The sequence below is a fragment of the Thermobia domestica genome, chromosome 12, assembly GCF_964235325.1.
Source record: "Thermobia domestica chromosome 12, izTheDome1.hap1.1, whole genome shotgun sequence".
NCBI classification, from domain to species: domain Eukaryota; kingdom Metazoa; phylum Arthropoda; class Insecta; order Zygentoma; family Lepismatidae; genus Thermobia; species Thermobia domestica.
The window spans coordinates 75,057,512-75,079,081 of NC_137465.1; the positions used below are offsets into that span (position 1 = coordinate 75,057,512).

The 21,570-nt window shown below is 36.3% G+C and overlaps 1 protein-coding gene across 3 annotated transcripts in view; it reads right to left on the minus strand.

Annotated features, from left to right (window-relative positions):
• c12.2 (von Willebrand factor A domain-containing protein c12.2) overlaps nt 1-21,570 on the minus strand; it is a 1,756,568-nt gene that overhangs the window by 672,310 nt on the left and 1,062,688 nt on the right. For all 3 annotated transcript variants that reach the window (XM_081733805.1, XM_081733806.1, XM_081733807.1), the window contains exon 8: nt 12,814-13,047. In XM_081733805.1, coding sequence (XP_081589931.1) covers nt 12,814-13,047 — 234 coding nt within the window. The remainder of the gene's footprint in view (nt 1-12,813; nt 13,048-21,570) is intronic.

A 21,570-nucleotide genomic window follows, 5' to 3' on the forward strand; every position in this document is an offset into this window, starting at 1 on the left:
ATGATACAGTATGAACGACGCAATCAGCAATGCACGAATTACTTACAAATGGTCCGTCCCTGTAACTGTTTAACAAACGAAGCTAAATTAGTGTTAACAACAACTAATTCAATAACTCGTGTGGAAATACTAAATTCTTTTGAGGATATTTTCTAATGAATTGATATTCAGATTATTAGGAATAGAAAATGCTAGGAAATTTATAGCTACTCATTCAATTCTAAAATACAAAATTTTTACTCAAGACATTGCGATCTTCTACTCAATAACACAAGTAGAATATAATGCGGACTTATTTACGGCGACATTTCTTTTACGCATACCCGTTATTTTAGCAAATAGTATAAACAATTTATATAAAGTCATAAATTTAGGACGATTGCTAGATAATAAGCTAATAAAATTTAGAGTTCCAGATTCAATATTCTATCATGAGGCTTCTCTATATCCAACTGATCATCAATCATGCACGTGAAAATCATTTTTATATGTATGTTCCGTAAACGCTACTTCACTTACAATTGAATCAAGATGTATAACGAACTTAATTTTTAAAAGTTCTTCTGAGGACTGCGAAGTAACAACAACAAGTGCAAACTCTAGATTTGTAACAGCATACACTCCATTAGGTATTTTGGCGTCATCACAGGAAAAATCTCAAGCTATTTGCCATTTATAAGGAAAACCATCTTATCAAATAATTTATCCTTCACGAAAGAATACATATCTTTCCTTTTTTTTTTAGCATATGATCAATTTGATTTTCTTATTATCACAAATCAAATATTTGATTCAAAACATACCTTACACACTAACTAAACATATATGAAATCAGATATCGAATTGCCTGAATTAGTATATTTTAACGATTCATTTGAAGAACCTTCTGTGGCTTCTGCTATTAATAATTTGACATTAAATGACTCTGTACCTCACTTAAGTTAATATTGACCAAAACTTACCATATTTTGCACTTGCTATAATAATTGTCGTAGTGACGATAACTGTGGTTTCTGCATTTCTTCTTTAGAAATTAAGAAAGATTAGAAGGTTGCTTAATCAATCTAGTGTGCATGTACAATAATCAAAGTGAAGGTGTACATAGAATAATTAATAGTGCTATGAACGATGGAACAGATAAATTAATGCTGAGCCTACATTTTAACCAGTTCCATTACATAGCCCTTGGATCACGAAATATTTTTATATGGAAAGTACTGAGTACTACCCAAGAAGACAAGTATTTCAACAAATAGACAATAAAAGCCTCTTTAGTACTAGAACACACGCAGAGCATTATTATGACAATTTTAGTAGGTTTCAACAAATTATTTCGTGCTTCTCTACTGTAAACTCTATATAATAGCTTATGATTTTAAGCAGAAAAGAGTCAGTATTTGGACTGTGACGTATTTTTCTTTTCTTCTTTCAGATTTCAAGTGTAGAACATCAAAAACGATTTTAGATTGCATACTATTAGCCATTTTAACGGATATTTTAATTTTAATTCTTATGACGGCAATATATATAATTTTGAAATTTAAATGTTGCGAAACTAGAGGTATAGACGATCCTATCGGAAATAAAACCAGCAAATCACACCGAATGTATCATTTACCCCAAACTGAAGTTTATAAAAAGATAAATCCTGTTTCACAGAGACATAGGATACCATTTGAAACTTATGAAAATGCCTTATCTCTTTATGATGAGTATCATCTTGAAATTATAACCTACAATTGAGCAATCGTATATAATAATCACTAAACAATTCATTATATCACACTTTAAAGCTTGGAGGTTTAATTACTGTCGTGACTAGTATATTATTCATGAAAGAAGATCTTATTTTGAAGACGTTTTACATAATAATTTTTGAGCAACGTAGCTCCTATTCCTTCATTCGTATCCCATAACCTTCCTTCATATTCGCCAGCAATCGGAGACACTCTATGTCACCTAAGAGCAAGTCATCATCTACTCCGGCCAACAACCAATCTTCCAAAAAGGATACCTAATTGGGTTTCCGCCGCTAGACTTAAGTAGTCTCCACCAATGGTCATCATATAACAGTGAACGACAGCCACCTTCTTGATTCTTGACAGCAAGAAAAAAAGACAAACGCTTAACTACAACGAATGGATTCGCCATTGACAAAGAAAAACACAAAAAGGAGAGATATTAACAACAACGGGTGGATTAAAGAAATGGACTTACCACTTAAAATGAGCAAATATTCGGTGATCCTTATCATAAAGACACATATACAAGCGTTCGTTTTCTGTATAAGTCGTAGTATGCCGGCAATTTTTAAAATTACTTTTTTGCTTTTTTCAATTAATATCATAATTAATGAAGAAATACTGTCTGTTGACCCTCTGCCTGAAACATCTGGGTTGTGTTGGAACGGATAAAAACTGAAATAAACTTTTTTCTCGAAGAAGTTAAATCATTCACATATACAAATACATATATAGGGGAGGTGGGGCATAATAAACACCTTACGATTGAATCTGAAATAGCAGGATTGCTATGAATGGAAAGTCGACGATTTTGCAATACAATATTTTTGAATCTTTCTCCTACAGATGTAAATACGTTTAAGGTGTGAAAGTTTTACAGAGTTGTAAGTGAAAATAAATTGACCTATTGTGAATGACCGTTTTACTCCACCCCCTGGGTAAAATGGCTCCATCCTTGAAGCATAAATATTAACCAAAATTATGCTCTGTTTCGATAAGGAAATGCTAGTTTCCTTATTCATTAAAAATGTTAATGAAACAATTAGTTGTACAACTATAAAACAATGAGCGGAAAACTATAAAAACGAATGTAATACCAAAATAAACTAAATGAAAAGGAAAATACCAAGTGGAATAGAGGGGCTATAAAAAAGATTTTGAGACTAGGTTTCTAACATGGCAACAGATGACAGAACAAAGACAAACGCTCAGTCACAGGCAGCACTGATCTTCACACGTCAGCGTGTTAAGAGATATACTGTCTACTGTATGTACAATTTTAAGGGGCCATTTTGGGGCCAAATATAACTTTCAAAAACTCTTTATCTGCTATCCACCATCTTCCATAAGGAAATCATGCATGACTGTTTGATCGCCAAACCTTTCTCACTATCTATGTGTGTAACATATTTTATTCAACTAATTACTTTTTTCAGCAACAGGTAGAATGTTCACTACTTTTCTACCTTATATTGACGTACCATGAAAATGGTTTTCTCCCTTATTTCACACGTTATGGCAGGTAGCGACGCCTCCCTTTCTCAACACTTCGGCTTCCCTACACTATGGCTTGTGCAGTAGTACCAGTTCTCTGTCACCAGAGGAACACCGTCATATACCGAGATGACCATCTTGCTCCGGGGGGTCATTGTCCCCACCTCCTCTATTTTCTTTATTTCAGAGTTAAGTGAACATTAATTTAAAATAAAGTGGGAGCAACACCTAGTTATCAGCGTATACTCCGCAAGCTTGGAAAATTAAAATGAGAATAGGATGGACCAGTGATGGAGACATTATAACTTACTGCGGGCCAGGACAAAATAAGAATAATACATTGCGGCCACTCTCATTTTTCTTGCCTCCTTCCCTGAGGCTACAGTTCGCTGAATGCGCGTAAGTAAAACATTTTCTGGATCTGTGTTATATTCTTCGCATTCAACTTTTTTGTTTTTTTGTGTCTAGATCAATGAAGTCTTTAGCTACGAATATTAAAAGTATCTCAGTGAAATCTATATTTATTAAAAACTGCGTCGCCATAAACGGCCCTACCTTACAGAATAGGCTTGGTGACTTAAAAATAAATTAAAATATTTCACAGTAAAAGTCAAATTTTGGTTTAGATATATTATGATGACTAACTATACTCTTTCCTGTACGTATGGTATTAAAAAAGGAGCAAATCATACACTTTTTTGCGGGCGGATTGAAACATACTCGTGGCAGAATCCGGCCCGCGGGTCGCTACTTAGACATTTCTGAGCTAGACTATAAAAATATTAGGTAGGTATAGTACATATACTATTATATGACGTCCTTGATTTTTCTTTTAGTTCTACAATATGATAAAATTTGCCGTATTATTTAAGATCTCATACTGGTATTTAAAACACAACTGTTCTCTCTCTCTCTTGTTTTTAAAAAGAAAACATGGAACATACTCCGATAATTTACTTACGTATAACTACAATGCTGAAGCTACCAGCATAGTATGCGTAACATAGAAACTAAGAGACAATATTATTACATGCAGTATTTTTGTATTTTTATATTGCAGAAATACATTTTCTCATCTACTATCTATAGAATACTTTTTACGAATAGTAGTTTCTATAACAGAATACATGGATCATACAATTTATAATTCCCTCTTTGTTTCAAAATACACATTTTTTTTTTAATTGGACACTTTAAATACAACCGGTGATGATCAACATAGATATGTTCCACTCTACAAAGATCCATAATTTAGCTTTCTAAAAACTATATTGAAGATGAACAAAAATAATCATTCTGATATTACGCTAACTCAACCTCATATCATCAGTTTGGCATCACTTACTCGACCTCACACTCACATCATTTATTTATTTATTTATTTATTTATTTAGAAAACAACACAACAGGCTTAATGCCTAAGTTTAGTGTCGTATAATACATACATAGACATACAGTATATACATTTATCCGTACAATTAATCAATTAACTTCGAGTGTCAGGTACTCGGTAATAATCCGGTTTCTAAGTACATATTCTGACATACTGAATATATCTAAAACATCACTTTTATGACTTAATTCATTGTAGGAGTCACACATTCTCCACAGCGGAGGTTTACTGAGAATATTTGTTCGTGCCCTTTCACAGAAAAATATACCAGTATTCCCTGGTCTTGTTCTGCCTGTTGGAACCCTCAGATATACTTTCGTGAGTAGCTCTGGCCAGTCAATTTTATTATTTAATACTTTATATAAAAATAGTAAATCAAACATCTTTCGTCGATTCGTCAACGTTAGGAAATTCAAACTCTTTACTAAATCCAAGTAGGGAATCTGTTTGGGATAGAAAGCTGTTTTCTTGTACGTAAGCATTTTTAGAAATTAAAATTGTATGTTTTCTATTGCTCGGAAGTATTTATTTACATTCGATGTCCAAATAACGCACGCATATTCTAATCGGGACCTTAGTCCAGGGACTTTAGCATTTTTCTTCGGAAAAATTAGAAGCCAAGGTTTTTCTTCACAAAAACGTTCATTAGGTCATTCTAAATGATATATCAAAAGTCCCCGACCTTCTGCTGTACGCCTCCCTTTTTTTCGGGGGGTGGAAGTAGGGGAGGAAAACGCAATTTAAAATACAATCAAATTCAGCTTATTTGCATGTTAACCTAAATATTCCGATTAAAAAAAAAAACAGAAACGCTTAGCACTTTCACTCGTAAATGTTTCACAGGAAGTCCCAAAGAATATCGGGTCAGGTTTCGGAAATATGACGTAATCAAAATGGCCGACACTAGAATTTGTAGTGTTTTGTGGGAATGGTTATAACTTTACGCAGAATAGTGGTAAAACCGTCGTTTTTGTTTCAGATTGAAGATAATTATTTACCAAATGTACGGAATGAAACGTGCTGTCTGTATCATTAATTTCTTTCAAGGTACAATAACAAAAAAAACAAGTTTTTGAGTATCTGGTTTTAAGTGTAAATGCAAATAACTCAGTAATCAAAATATTTCAAAATATATCTTCAAACAATGGTTGTAGAGCATTATAAAACTTTCCAACGATGATGAAACCAATTGATCCAAGAAAGGATATGCACATATGAAAACCTCCTAGTCTGACCACTATTTTGGATATCCCAGAATTTTCACCGGATGAAGCAACGATTTCCCTTGCTTTAATATAAAGGGGCTGGTCATAGGTTATTATACAAGTATTGTGCCCATACTTGAGACTATCTTCGAGAACATATTGTAAAATGCTATAAATTGTGTTGTAGTCGCTTGCAGGACTGTTTACAAATGGCAAAAACATGGCACGTGATTTGTAGTGGTTTTCCTGTTGTATCAACAACTCCATGTCTCCACTCCACCCAGGGTACTTCCTTATATTTAGCATAAAACCACAAGACATCCGCATTTCGAAGACTAGAGATAAGTGTTGGGCTGCAATCAAGCTGTTCCACAATAATGTTTTCAAGTCCTCGAACACCCCGGTTTTCGTAAACTTTGATTGGTATTTGTGTTGTTTTAGTTATTTCTGAGGCACTTGGGATCTCTTTCAATCTTGGTACATTATCTAGAGAATCATTAACCTTATCATGGGGAGCAATAATTCGGATGATTCCCATTGAATGAAATGTATTCATGCCATCAATTGTTGCAACATTATGATCTGCGTTGTCACCAACATACTGAATGAAACAGCCTTTTTCAGGGGAAGAGATTGAAGGCTGATGATGCATCACATTGGAAGATTCATACAGGACTGTTTCTTTATATGAAGAAGAGAATCCTAAGGATGATAAAATCTCTATTAGATGTCTGGAGCCAAAGTATCTACGTAAATGAACGGATACTCCAAGGAGTACCGGTAGTATAAAAGACCGAGGACGCACCCCGGACATAATGCTATGACATATGTCAGTTGACTTTCTTTTCAAAAGTTCTGTAGAACCCTTTCTGTTTGTTAAGATGATTTCCTCTATCAGAGAGATTAATGACTCAGGCACACTGGCGTTGACATTAGAGAACAATTCAGTACTGGGAGGACATGTATCTACATCACATGATGCAGAACGTATATCTTGACGTATGATTTTGGCTGCTTTTTGCACAACTCTCATCCTTTCTGCGGATCTAATAGTTTATTCTCGTAGGCTTTATAATGTTCTACAACCTTTATTTGAAGATATATTTTGAAATATTTTATGATTACTGAGTTATTTGCATTTACACTTAAAAGCAGGTACTCAAAAACTAGTATTTTTGTTATTGTATCTCAAAAGAAATTAACGATGCAGACAGCACGTTTCATTCCGTACATTTGGTAATTAATTATCTTCAATCTGAAACAAAAACGACGGTTTTACCACTATTCTGCGTAAAGTTATAACCATTCCCACAAAACACTACAAATTCTGGTGTCGGCCATTTTGATGACGTCATATTTCCAAAACCTGACCCGATATTCTTTGGGACTTCCTGTGAAACATTTACGAGCGAATGTGGTAAGCGTTCCTGGTAAATTTTGTTTTTTTAATCGGAATATTTAGGTTAACATGCAAATAAGCTGAATTTGATTGTATTTTAAATTGCGTTTTCCTCCCCTACTTCCACCCCCCGAAAAAAAGGGAAGCGTACAGCAGAAAGTCGGGGACTTTTGATATGTCATTTAGAATGACCTAATGAACGTTTTTGTGAAGAAAAACCTTGGCTTCTAATTTTTCCGAAGAAACACCCAGTTTTTGACTAAAGTTCCTGGACTACCTTACGTACAAATTATGAAGTTTAATGAATGTTGACTCGTTTCTAAACTCTTTACCGATTCTATAGATAAAACCGAGGTTTCTGAATGCAGCGTTAGAGGTTGCATCGATGTGATGAGAAAAGGACAATTCTGAATCAAAACTTACTCTTAAATCTTTAATTGAATTTGGTTTACACAGAGATATGCCATTAATTATATACGGATAATTGATGGGATTTTCTTTCCTTGAGAACGATAAAGATTTGCATTTAGAGATATACAATGAAGTTTATTTTTGTCACACCATTTCCCAATACCCTATAAATCCTGCTCGAGTTGTGTGCAGTCATATATTGTGCTTATTTTAGAATATAATTTGAGATCATCGACAAACAACAGAAAGTGAGAGTTTTTAACATAGGTTGAAATATCATTAATTACAAGAAGAAATAACAACGGACCCAAATGGGATCCTTGAGGAACACATTATAATGTGGTAAATTTCTTTCTAATATATCCCTTATAAGAGACAGCTTGCTCTAGATTGCACAAGTAGGAAGCGAAGTACTCCATTGCTCGTTTAGAAAAATTGAAAGAGACCAATTTCTGTAGTAGCACGTCATGGTCAACTCTGTCGAAAGCCTGAGCTTCTCCGTGGCTAAGCGGTTAGCGCACGCGCCCTTGGCGCGGGAGACCCGGGTTCGATTCTCGCCGGGAGCTCATGTGGTTTGGATTCCACGTTAATCAATAGGTCCACGTCTCACATAGCCTCACTGCTGAAAGGGACGCTAAACTGAAATTCAAATCAACTCTGTCTAAAGCCTTACTGAAATCCGTATAAATGACGTCCACTTGACCGCCTTTGCCTAATTCTCTTGCTATGTAATCCGTTACTATTACAAGATTGGTTATTGTGGATTTATTCCTTAAAAATCCGTGTTGATGTTCAGATATGACAGGCTTTACATAGTTTAAAATTCTGTTGTATAATATGGTTTCAACAACCTTGCCAAAGGGAGATAGAATGGCTACGGGTCTAAAGTTCTCTATCTCATTCCTGTTTCCAGATTTAGAAATAGGGCAAATGAGACCTTCTTTCCATTTATTCGGAAATATATTGGTTTTAATGGACATATTAAACATAATATGGAGTGGATGCTTGAATATATCTAAACAGCCCTTCACCACCTACGGTGGAATGCCATCTATACTACAAGATGTTTTAGATTTCAGCGCTTTAGTAGCCTGCTCAATCTCCTCTAATTCTATTTCCTTTATATGAAAAGTATCTAATATACTACATTCCGAATTATTTGTTATTAGATAATCCATGTCGTATTTAGCGGGTACACTACTATATACTGACTGAAATTAATGCGCGAATGCCTGAGAAATTTCTTTGTTATGTTTTAACTCGTTACCATTATATGTTAGAGAATCTGACGAAAGATGCTTGGTTTTACAACCATATGACCAGAGTTGGCGTGGGTCAATGAAAACGACCCACTGACCCACCACCCATCGTGACCCAATATCCACTGACCCACCACCCACGATGACCTACTCTGACCCACCACCCACCGCGACCCACGATGATCCACTCTGACCCACCACCCACCATGAACCACTGTCATCCACTGTAACATACTCTGACTCACCAAAATTCATCGTTATCAACTCTGAACACGATTCACGGACTCTTCTGTACTGACTAAAGTGTTTACACTTGTAATGAAACAAGACTGTCAAGTTGTCACTAATCGGAGTTTGAATTTCTAGTCAATCGCTCAAGCACCACTCTGTTACAATAATGGTGGATCTGACCTTTACACTATCAAACGGCAAAGTGTTTATCAGTGAGGAAATTGAAGGACTTCGAGGTGGGGGAAAATTAGTGTGTGTCTAAAATATACTAAGAGAGTATTCTTGCAAGTGTTAATTTCTGAACGCATTCCAAAAGAAATTTCTATTCACAGAAAAATACCCCTGTACAATATGGAAAAGGTTATGGTTTCTCAGTTCACAGTATTTTTCTCACAAAAGACTTGAAAATCAGTTTTTCATAGTGTATAAAGGCATCTCCATAAAGTATGCTCATAATTGTAATTTGTGTAATTACTAAAACACCACGTTAAATTTAAGTTACAAATATGCATAATTGCAATTATTATGAATATTTATTCAAAGTAGTTTACCTAAAGCATGAAGAGACTTATTAAAAATTAGGTATAAAGTTGATTAACACAAATAAGCCATTAGTAATACAAGTATACATCTTCCATAACTCGTAATTTGCCATCTTAAAACATCTGAAATCGGGTTTATTTCCTGTTGGCCTCCAGAACTTTTTCGTGGTAAATCATCCGCAGCGGAATGATGTCCATCCTTCAGCCAAGAAATAACTAGCTCGTCTATTTCGAGCTTGTCTAGTGGTGAGCTATTAACATTGATGAACAACAAGTTAGACAATGTTTGAGCACTTAGTCTATTTCTAATATCAGTCATCTGTAAATTCATAAGGGGAAATCCCCGTTCGCACTCTGTCGATGAAATTGATAATACTTCTACCCGATTCTGCAACTTCTCATCGACAATCTGCTTGTTAGACTTAAGTCTCATAACGATTTTTCTCGGTCAGTTTTGAAATACTCAGCAAGAAGTATCATCTCTCTATCACCATACAACATCTTTTCCATATCGACCATGTCAGTTGGCAATGTCGACTCACGGAGAACAGAAACTTCATCTACCACACCTTCGATAGGGAATCTTGTGCATAAATTATCATTAAATATAAACTAATTATTTGCTGAGCATCTGATGTGTCTGATGAAGCCAAAGAGTTAGTTGGCGAAACTGTAACACGTGTTGAATTTTAATGAAAATATATAGTTATGCTCTTAGTTTATATTTAGTTATAACAAAGCAAAGTTTCTACTTATGGAAAATAAATTATCAATTAAAGCCTGATAAACGGATGATTTCTTATTTGTTTATACAGTAAATTTAATTTTTGTAATTACACATGAAGGTTTGATGCCATTACCAAGTTTCCTCCCCCCTCTAGAAAGCGAAAGGGAACGAGGTTCCTGGAAAGTGTTCAGAGGTGAATGGGAATTTCCCTCTTTCTTCCCCTTCAATTACCACACTGCTGTTTGCCATGGGTCAAATTACGATGAATTTCAATTAAATTATCATAGTATAATTATTTTCTTGATGAATTATCGATACTTTTCAGTGGAAAAAAGGATGAAATTTGAAAGTCCCAAACCAAGAAAAGTAGATCAACGTAAAGGGAAAAAAAGAGTAAAATTTTCCATATAATTATGCGTACAATCCAAACTTAAAATTTCCGTGCAATTAAGCTTAGAGACAAATTTTATGTCTATTTTTCTCACAACTTTATGGGTTGATTGCCCTGTGCTGTAAGCGCTCCATATAATAAACATAAGCTTCAATAATTATTATAGTGGAAAGCAATGGATATATGAAGCAAAGCACTGTATTTTTTTGTTTCTGATTTTTTTCTTAACTAATATCGATCGTTTTCGATCATTTTTACAAACCAACTCACTACCAATTTTCCATATATAGAAAGTGTCCCCTCCATAAAAGAAAATTTTAAAAAATGCTAGAACATATTCTGTTTATTTTCAATAAAGAGTTAATACACCGAATTTCAGCTCCATAAGTTTAACGGCTTGCGAGATACTCTCTTTTTTCGCAAAAATTCAGATCCTCACTATCTACTTAGGATATTATGTACTATAATGAAAGCAATATAACACCTCAGTTTGGATTAAGGCCTAAGTATATACCAAAAGTAATTTCATTTGACTTTGCAATTTTTTATCGTTATAATCAGGCACACATAGTTATATTCAATTTTTATATAATCATTTATATATTACAGTAATTCAAAAATGTATTTTTTCCAGTAGTTAGCTCCTCTAAAGACTCACAGATCTAGAAAGCCAAGTAGTAGTACAAGCCCTATTGCTATTATTACAATTACAAATATCAATATCCAAAAATGCCTGAAGTTCCTTTTTCACTTGGTTAGATAAACTCACCTCAGGTAAGCAGACAGAAACAAATGGAGATGGAAGGGAAATGAAGGTCTTGACAGTAAAACGAAGACAATTTTACCAGTCTTCAGAAGATACTCTACATTGCAGTGAGCAGAATGGGTCGGTAGATCAGACTGAGTCGGTGGTTCGCAGGGGGTCATTGTGGGTGGTGGGTCGCAGTGGGTCACGGTGGGTGGTGGGTCACAGTGGGTCACATGCTGTTGACCCATGACCCACTGACCCACACAGAAAACTTGACCCACTGACCCACTCCATCTCTGCATATGACTATATCACAATTTCAACATTACGCTCACCCAACCTCACAATCACATCATCATCTCGACATCACGTTCATCCACCTCAAACTCAAAACGTTCTTTCGACATCACACTCACATTTCGACATTACTCTCATTCAACCTCACGCTCACATCACCAACCTAACATCACGCTTACTCAACCTCATGCACATAACATGAACTCGACATCACGTTCACTAGACTTCATGCTTACACCATCATCTCGACCTCACGTTCACTCGACCTCACACTCACATCATCATCTTAACATCACGCTCATTCGACTCCACGCTTACATCTTTTCAACATCACGCTCACTCGACTCACACTCACATCATCATTTCGACATAACGCCACTGGACCTAACACTAACATCATTTCAACATCACGCTCATAACATATTTCCGACATCATGCTCACTCGACCTCACACTCATAACATGATTTGGAAATCGTGCTTATTTAGCAACTGTGAGTTCCGAACTCATGAGCGCCGTCCTCATGAGTTTAGGCACCTTTGTGTACGATGAACTAGGTTAGTCGAAGAAACGAGCGAACTTGAAATGTCACAAAGAATAAAGAATACTATTTTGAAGATTGGACTAAACTAGTAAAATCTGGACGTATTAGTACATGGTACATTTTCTTTTATTATATAGTAAGCATTTAGGAATGTGAAGAGTTTATTGCCATATTAACTAACTAATGAGTAAAGAACAAAAATATCTTTGATATGAATTTCAAATTAATTCTAGATGTCGTCACAACAAAAAGAACGTCCAATATTCTCATAGGCACCTACTTCTACCAACTTTACCATCTTTAAACGGCTTATTTATTCGCTTACAAATTGAGAATAAAAGGTTTCTAAAAACTTGGAGATTTCCGAATTGGTAATCATCAATACAATTTGATTTGTAGATCACCTTTCAGAATTAAAAATGTGAACAAACCTTAATGTCAGAAGTTGTACAGTTGGAGAAAATTACTTTAGCTGTTTCTTCTTCTAACACGATTTCTCGGACTTTTTGTTTCAAATTCATTTCTTCCATTTTTTTGGTACCTGGAAACAATTCTAGATTATGTAGGATATCTTCGACTGCCATTCTCCCCTCCTTTGGTAGAAAACATTCATATGGGTAGAGACGGTATAAGGCGTTGTATGGTAACATTGTAGGGTTCTTATCCTGAAAAAGAGTTAAAAAATGAAATAATTATATAATTGGCAATTGTAGTTTATATGAGCAGACGAACATGTTACACTTAAAGTAAAGTGAATAATAAGTGTCTGTCTCTCTATATAAAATAGAATATGAACACGCTCACAAGAAAACAAGAGTTTAATCGTTGAGAACCATACACAATGCTTGACTTAAAGAGAAGTAAGGAAGGTTTAGTAATTATATTGGGGACTGTAAACATTTACGACAGTAAAGAATGTATTCTGAGATGAAATCACAAATGGAACTAGCCAACAAAATTCCACTTTTTTCTGTAACTGGCATGAAAGCAGCTAATCTTTGTTTTCGGGTATGCTGATAACGAAAATGTTAATGAAAATGCAAGATTAGCTCTCGTCTTGAAGTTACGATAACTTTACGTTATTGCCTATATAAGCATATGCATTAGGGTGTATCGAAAAAAACTTTTTTTCGAAATCCGGTTGCGGCTAGTGCGGATTTTTGGCCAAATGGCATCAATAAAACGTATAAAAAATCTCAACTCGATCAGACAACTCCTTCTGCTGCCGAGTAGAGCCCAAATATTAGAAAAATCAACAAAAGATTCACTTTTCAACTGATTTTCCAAAAAATATTTTTTAAATATTTCCTATATTTTTCGGTCTTTTAAGTTATTGAAATAACATTGGAAAGGAGAAATAAATACATAAAACAAATTTATTACGGTTATTTCTGTACACCATAAGCATAAAAACCTAGTTAATTATTTCCAAAAATGCCCTAATTTTCTGGCGTATCGTACAATTAAATTTTAATATAAATTATTGAATCTCTTGCATAACGAAGAAAACACTTTAGTGCTAAATTCTAAGAGCAGTAATAGTATAAATAATTTGCTCCCAATGCCGTATGCATCTGCTTATCACACTAGATCACCTGCCACCCACCTCTCCCCGAACGCCTCTTCTCTTGTACTTGCCCGGCTGAAAGGATCGGTCTTATCAGTCGCCAGTAGTCAACCAGCTGTGTCGAACGTGATTGTCGCTGCTTGAGTTATTTATTAGTGTTGTAGGAAATTTTAACTAAATAATTTGTTTTCGTGTGAAGTGCAGTATGTAGAAGTGAGGACAGTGTTTCAGTTGTGTTAAGTACTTTTTATTAGGAAGAGAGTGACATACGCTGACGTTATGGCATCGACAAGTTTGTTACATTCTGACGTTTGGAATAGCATTATTGGGAACACAGCTACCAACCGTTGAAATGTATTGAGACAATACCTATGGGAGCGAGAAGAAAAAATGAGAATTTCGGGATTCCGGAAAGAGCCTTCAACAAAGGATTTATCTTCTATCTTCGCCAGGAAGATTGTAGAAAATTGAGATTACGCCTCAATCTTGTGGTTCTTTGATCTAGAAGAAAAGGCACCTCTAGCACTGGCACTTTTCTTCCTTTTTCGCAGTTGCAGGCAAGACGATCGGAACACTTACAAAAGGCTATATCAAATGAAATATTTTTGGTAGACTGTTGAAAATCAGCAATTTGTTTTGCAGAAGTTTGGAAACTGGATTTTGTTGAGTTTTGCAAGTCACAGACAATATTATGGTACTTCAATATCATTGCAACAATCCTTCTGATACTGAAAATTGCTTCGCCGCTGATTGAGGCATAATCTCAATTTTCTACAATTTTCCTGGCGATGATAGAAGATAAATCCTTTGTTGAAGGCTCTTTCCGGGATCCCGAAATTCTCATTTTTTTTCTTCTCGCTCCCATAGGTATTGTCTCAATACATTTCAACGGTTGGTAGCTGTGTTCTACCCAATTCCTTGGGTGTCCCAATAATGCCATTCCTAACGCAGACCGTAATAAACTTGTCGATGCCATAACGTCAGCGTATCGGTCACTCTCTTCCTAATAAAAAGTACTTAACACAACTGAAACACTATCCTCACTTCTACATACTGCACTTCACACGAAAACAAATTATTTAGTTAAAATTTCCTACAACACTAATAAATAACTCAAGCAGCGACAATCACGTTCGACACAGCTGGTTGACTACTGGCGACTGATAAGACCGATCCTTTCAGCCGGGCAAGTACAAGAGAAGAGGCGTTCGGGGAGAGGTGGGCGGCAGGTGATCTAGTGTGATAAGCAGATGCATACGGCATTGGGAGCAAATTATTTATACTATTACTGCTCTTAGAATTTAGCACTAAAGTGTTTTCTTCGTTATGCAAGAGATTCAATAATTTATATTAAAATTTAAATGTACGATACGCCAGAAAATTAGGGCATTTTTAGAAATAATTAACTAGGTTTTTGTGTTTGTGGTGTACAGAAATAACCGTAATAAATTTGTTTTATGTATTTATTTCTCCTTTCCAATGCTATTTCAATAATTTAAAAGACCGAAAAATATAGGAAATATTTAAAAAATATTTTTTGGAAAATCAGTTGAAAAGTGAATCTTTTGTTGATTTTTCTAATATTTGGGCTCTACTCGGCAGCAGAAGGAGTTGTCTGATCGACTTGAGATTTTTTATACGTTTTATTGATGTCATTTGGCCAAAAATCCGCACTAGCCGTAACCGGATTTCGAAAAAAAGTTTTTTTCGATACACCCTAATATGCATGTATTTTCCTTGTTATTATCCCTCGGAGAAAGGTCACTGAAAGCGCAACCGCTTTGCCTGGCGTTTGTAGTTTTCTGCTGGTGATTCCCTGCTTAATGTCCAGCAGCAATCAGCTAACATTGATGCACTCCACTTTCCCTGGGATCTGGTTTTCACGTCCGATATTTGCTGGTGGAAGAGTTCCTCGTGCTCGTCGCTTACAACACCATAGTCGTTAGGAAAAAAGCCCTTTTGGGAATCTAAGAAATGTAACTTCGAAGACACATTGCACGCCAGTCTACCGCAGCAGTGCAGAAGATTTGCCACTTGATCCTTACAGTTTCCTAGTTTCCTTATTCTTACAGTGCCTTCTTATTTTCTAGAAAGTTTGGTGACATTTAAACAAAGGCAGGTGGGACAGGAACAGGCAGTCCGTCTGCGTCAGGCACTGGTCACATGGCCGACGGTATGTTAGCATATATGAAGAAAGATTTCTCTTCTTGGAAATACCATGTTAATGGAGTTGTCATACAAAAGTAACAATCATTCACATGGTTTGGTGATTCTCGCTAGATCATGGGAATAGCAAAGCCCATGGAAGATCCTTACGATTCAACCACGAATGAAGACTTGAGACACAAAATTGCAACATACCTGAGGAGCCCAGAGCTTGTCGTGGTCCCTGTTTCACAGCCAAAGTACGGTTTGTACACGATCCTAATATATGGCGTTATTAGTCTCCTTTGCGATCTCAATGTAGCCTGTCTGCTTTGTAGCAAAAATTGTTAGCACTGTTTACATATTTGCGAGGCATAATGAATCACAGCAATTAGTGACCACACACACTAACTACACTTCAGTAATACCTTTTTCCAGAACACGAACAGAACACAATTTGTAACAAACTGAAACTACGCTTACAGCAGATTTCAAATGAGAAACGATATGGCCTTGAGTTGGCTTCACACGGCGTCCAATTGGCATTGAGCGGTGTTGACAGTTCGCGACAAGCATTTCTGCACACTGACTTCTCGCGCTACAGCGAATCTTGACAATATCAGAGGCGCTACTTAGAAATATTGCATTAGCACATTAACTGCTCACTTTAGGAAGTAGAGAAAAGAATTACGAACACACACGTGAAAACTACATCTTTCTATGTCTACTGGTTGTCGTGATACACGCTTTGAAAGGTTTCCATATAAAACAATTAGTAAAACGAGCGTTGAGTACCGCGTCTAATTTCCAGTGGATTTTGTTTCGAATCGCAAATAGAACTCACAACTTTTATTACAGGAAAATCAGGGGTGTAGCCAGCAGGTTGTTCTAGGGGTACATTACTTACAATGGGAGGCAAGCTTTTCACATATTAAAAGCAGAACAAATTACCTCTTTCACAACATGAAAGCATTTTAATTCACCATACATACATACATACTATACACATATTATATTTTCACAATGCTACCTTATCAAAAAACGGATCTTGACAGTACTGAAGTTAAAAACCGGATTGTAAAAGATGAATCAATAAGCTATTCATAAGTAAACAAATGCTGTTTTTGGCAATCTGTTTATCTGACTTTGTGTTTATGTGGGTTAAAATAGTAAAAGAAAAAAACTTGAAAAAAATACCAACTCAGATAGGCCCTATTATTATGCAATAATATAGAGACTTCACACAGAAAGGGAAATGAGAATGTAAAGCATATGATTAATTTTAGCTGTTTTAATTAGGTACAAAAACCGTACTGATGATGTTTTCTTTTTTAATTTTCATGTTTTATCATAAACGTCCCTCATTTACATTAACTATTAAATAAGTTTATTAAACATATACCAAACAAACCTCATTTCGGGGTTGGAAATAATTTGGAAAGACAGGGCCCCCTTTTCCCCCGTGGCTACACCCTTGAGAGTAGTAAGCGAGCGAGAACAAAGTATGGGAAGTTCGTAGTATTGGTTTGAAGTTCACTTCCAGATAGATTCTTCCTTATTCGACAGAAAGAAAAGCAGTATGTTTTGTTTATTTTTTCTTTCACGTTTCACTACGTTACATATAAGCGACCACTTATTCCTTCTTTTCCCCTCAAGCAGGAATTCAAAAGCACCAAGCGTCTGAATGGTGTCGTAAATTATCGTAACCCAAAACAAACTCGATCATATGGACTTGCTTAAGAGAATCAGACGGATTGTTTTCGTGAGACCTAGACCAAGCCCCAAGAGTGTTATTTGTTATGAAAACTGATAAGGAACAAAGGGGCTATTCGTGTAGGAACGCAACTTCTCTTCTAGCATAAACAGAATTCATCAGTATCTGGGTTGCTTTCTTTCCTGGCAGTTCGTTTGTTCTCCGAAAACTAAAATTGACAATGTCTTTTAGTAAACCGAGTGCAAGTGCGGGATTTTCTAAAAAAGAAGTGCTTCGAAGTCAAGCTCGGAGAATTATTTTTTGTATTTACAATTTTTTAAAGAAATACTCATCACAAGAAGAAAGAAAGAAACTTAACTTTAAAAAGTGTCAAAGCCTAACAACACAAGCTTGCGGGATAAATCGAGCCACAGTATCACGAATCTGCGTGGAGGCAAGAAAGATGCCTCCCAGTAATATTCCAGTTTTTCTATCTCCTAGAAAACACAAAGGACCTCGCAAAAGGCTCACCACAAACCTTAATGACTTTGACAAGGACGTAGTACGCAGGACTGTTTTTGACTTTTATGACCAAGGCGAATTTCCGACTCCGCAAAAAATCACAAATGCTTTGAAAAGTAAGATTTCCTTTACAGGTTCCAAGTCATCCACTTACAGAATACTCCGGGCTTTAGGTTTCAGGTATAAGAAAACAACCGATGGACGTACGTTTTTAATGGAGAGGAGTGATATTGTGGCGGCAAGACTAAAATTTCTTCGGAAGATGCACGAAATTCGGACTTATGGCGACACAAGACCAATATTTTACTTGGAAGAGACTTGGGTAAATCAAAATCATTCACATAAGTCAGTTTGGCAAGATTCCACAAAAAAACGGTGGATTAAAGGTGCCTCCGGGAAAAGGAAGCAGACTTATTGTCTGCCATGTGGGATCTGGGCTAATCCATATGAAGTGGTCCAGAGTAGGTTGCTCGACTATCTCCGAAAATTATAAAAAGTGGAGTGTGATGAACCTTGTGTATGAGAAGGTCAATAACACGAGTCACGTTTTCGGAGGTACAATTGTTCCTGAATGGCGGCCATCTTTGTTGTCGGCGGAGTGCCATTTTCTGCAGTTGCAAGCGTTTACGAAAACCACATTTGCTCAGGACTTACTAATCAGAGGAACATGAAACAAAAACTAATGTGTACAGGAGGGACCAAGGTACACGGAGAATATATAATCGTGCGCCCAAATGGAGATTCAGGGTTGCAAACTAATACATGAAATCACCAAAAAGTACAGGAAAGTGCACGTTTCAAGGAGCTGTATTTTGGAATGGCATAAAGGTAGTGGTTCAGAATTTATGGTGTGAATACTAGGGCATGTACAGATTCTTCAGAAACATTCACAGCTATGATACGACTGTTGCCACAGAGTTATGGGGGTTAGAAAGTTGGAGTTTGTCATTTTTATGGCATTTTTGGGGCTTAATATCTCAGGATGGCAAACTGCTAAAAGTTGCTGCTGCAGCCACAAAGCAGTTCTGTATGTTAATAAACTATTACAAAAAATCATGACTGATATTACATGGAGAACAAAGTTAGGACAATGTTAAGACAGCACGTGCGTGACGATGGTATTCAGTGTATTAGCAGTACTGACCGAGCAACAAAGCAGTACAAAAAAAAAAAAAACAGAATTAGTTCTCAGTGGGTTACGGACACACATTTGGCAACAGGAAACTTTTGAAATTCGTCACTTGTTGATGTAACATAACATCGAAGGGTATGTTCAGAAATGGGGGTAAAACGATGGAAGCTTCTTGTGCCTGGAATGGACTGACAGCTCGCAAATCGCTCTGCAAACTAGCCCTTGCAACTTCTCTCTTCGTCACCCCACCAACACCATCACATGCAGTTTTACCGTGTGACGTAGCAAAGAAATACAATTCGGTTTCGAGCCCAAAGTCTGCTTGATGGTGACACAGATTGACAAAGTTCTTCTTGTTCTTGTATTGGCTGGACGCATCATCAGAAAGTATATAATCTTTGCTACGTGTGGTAAATGTTCTCGAATGTGACTGATAAGATGTTGCTGAAATACGTGAACTGCCACAGTATTATGCGCTAAATGATCACTTATTACTCAGACAAGAATGCTTCTGTTCTCCACCTTGTTGGTAGTAGTAGACAAAATGATGCAGAGTGACTTGCTAATTTACCCAATGATAGGACTGTATGGCATCTTGGATGATGAATGTATAGTTTTTGGCAAAATCAGCCAAAACTATACACTCAGAATCACTGAGATTGTCTTTCTTGTATTTTAGGTATTGTGCTTGAACCTTGGAAATATAGTGATGCTTTTTGAGATCCTCGAGTTTCTCACATAATGTTTCAAAAAATGCTTCCGCATGTTTGACTACCGTAATCAGTTCAGTCATATCAACTGTAACCCATTGCTTCTATTAAATAATGTCAGGGAAAACTTCACTTTCAATGGCTTCAGCAAACACCGACAGAACGGTAGCTTTTCCTGGACACTGTTCACATGTTTGTATCATGCAGGTATTGCTGTTAATATCACATACGAGTAACTCAAGGAGATCCTTGTATTCAATGTTAGTTTTGCCCCATCAATCATTAACTTTATATTTTGGTGGTACATGCATACACAGACACTATGAGATTTAGGTCTCATGGCACAAAACTTAGCCCTGTGAATATTTGTGCATTCTGGATGGTTCTGTTTAAATGCCAGGTAAAGCTCGTTCAGGTTACATAACAACAGTCGTTTCTGTTTCTGAACCCTCACACTCCCTGCACATACTGGTCTACAATCTTTCTTGCCTGGACACAAACGGCTGTATTCATCGTCTTCATAAAAATTGAGAACCTTTTCTGTTGTCTCTGGTGACACTGATATTCCTTGCTTATGCCCCAGAGCTGGTAAATTCCCTGCTCACTCATCAGTTTCCTAGTAATCTAGTAATCTTGACAAAACTTTCTGACACATTAAATTCAGTTGCAATCTTCTTACGAGGCCATGTTGTTGGGAGCAAACTTAAGATTTTTACTTTTTTTTCCTTGGTAGTAATGGTACATTCCTCTTTTAATTGACGTATCAGGATTTCATAATCCGAGGACACTTGTACGCTGTCGTCTTCATCTTCAATAGTTTCCACGAAGGCAAGTTCTAATTGTCTTCTTAGCGCTTGTGACACTTGGTCCATTTTGCGTTGAAGCTTACGTTTCCTTTTCTCGGCACTGACTTTTCGTATTTTTGACGGTGGCGATAATCCTAACGTACAACGTGCTGAATCTAAAGTTTCTAAGACGGATGTTGATGGAACAAATTCAACATCGCTGTTTCTGTTTTGATCTTCCAGGTTACTTGTACTGGATGCAAACACTGCAGAGTAACAATTGGGACTGGTATTAACTGAACACCAGTCTTCTTTCCTTGTAACATGTGTTCAACGAGAATTTTTCGAAGTCCCTTTTTAATAGATTTTAATAGAATGTTCATTGAGTCACAACACACACGACCGAACAGATGGTTATATTGCTCTAAATATCTTATTTCATGGTACTTGCATACTGTCACAGGGTCATAGTCAATTCGCAGACGAAGCAGCTCCTGACTTTCTGTTTGCAACTTCGAAATATACTTTAGTTCCTTTGCACAAACACCATACGCAGATTTATAGTATTCCTCATTAGTTTCATTTCCCACAGAACACTGAGAGGTTATTTTCAGCGCACAACACAACAACCTTC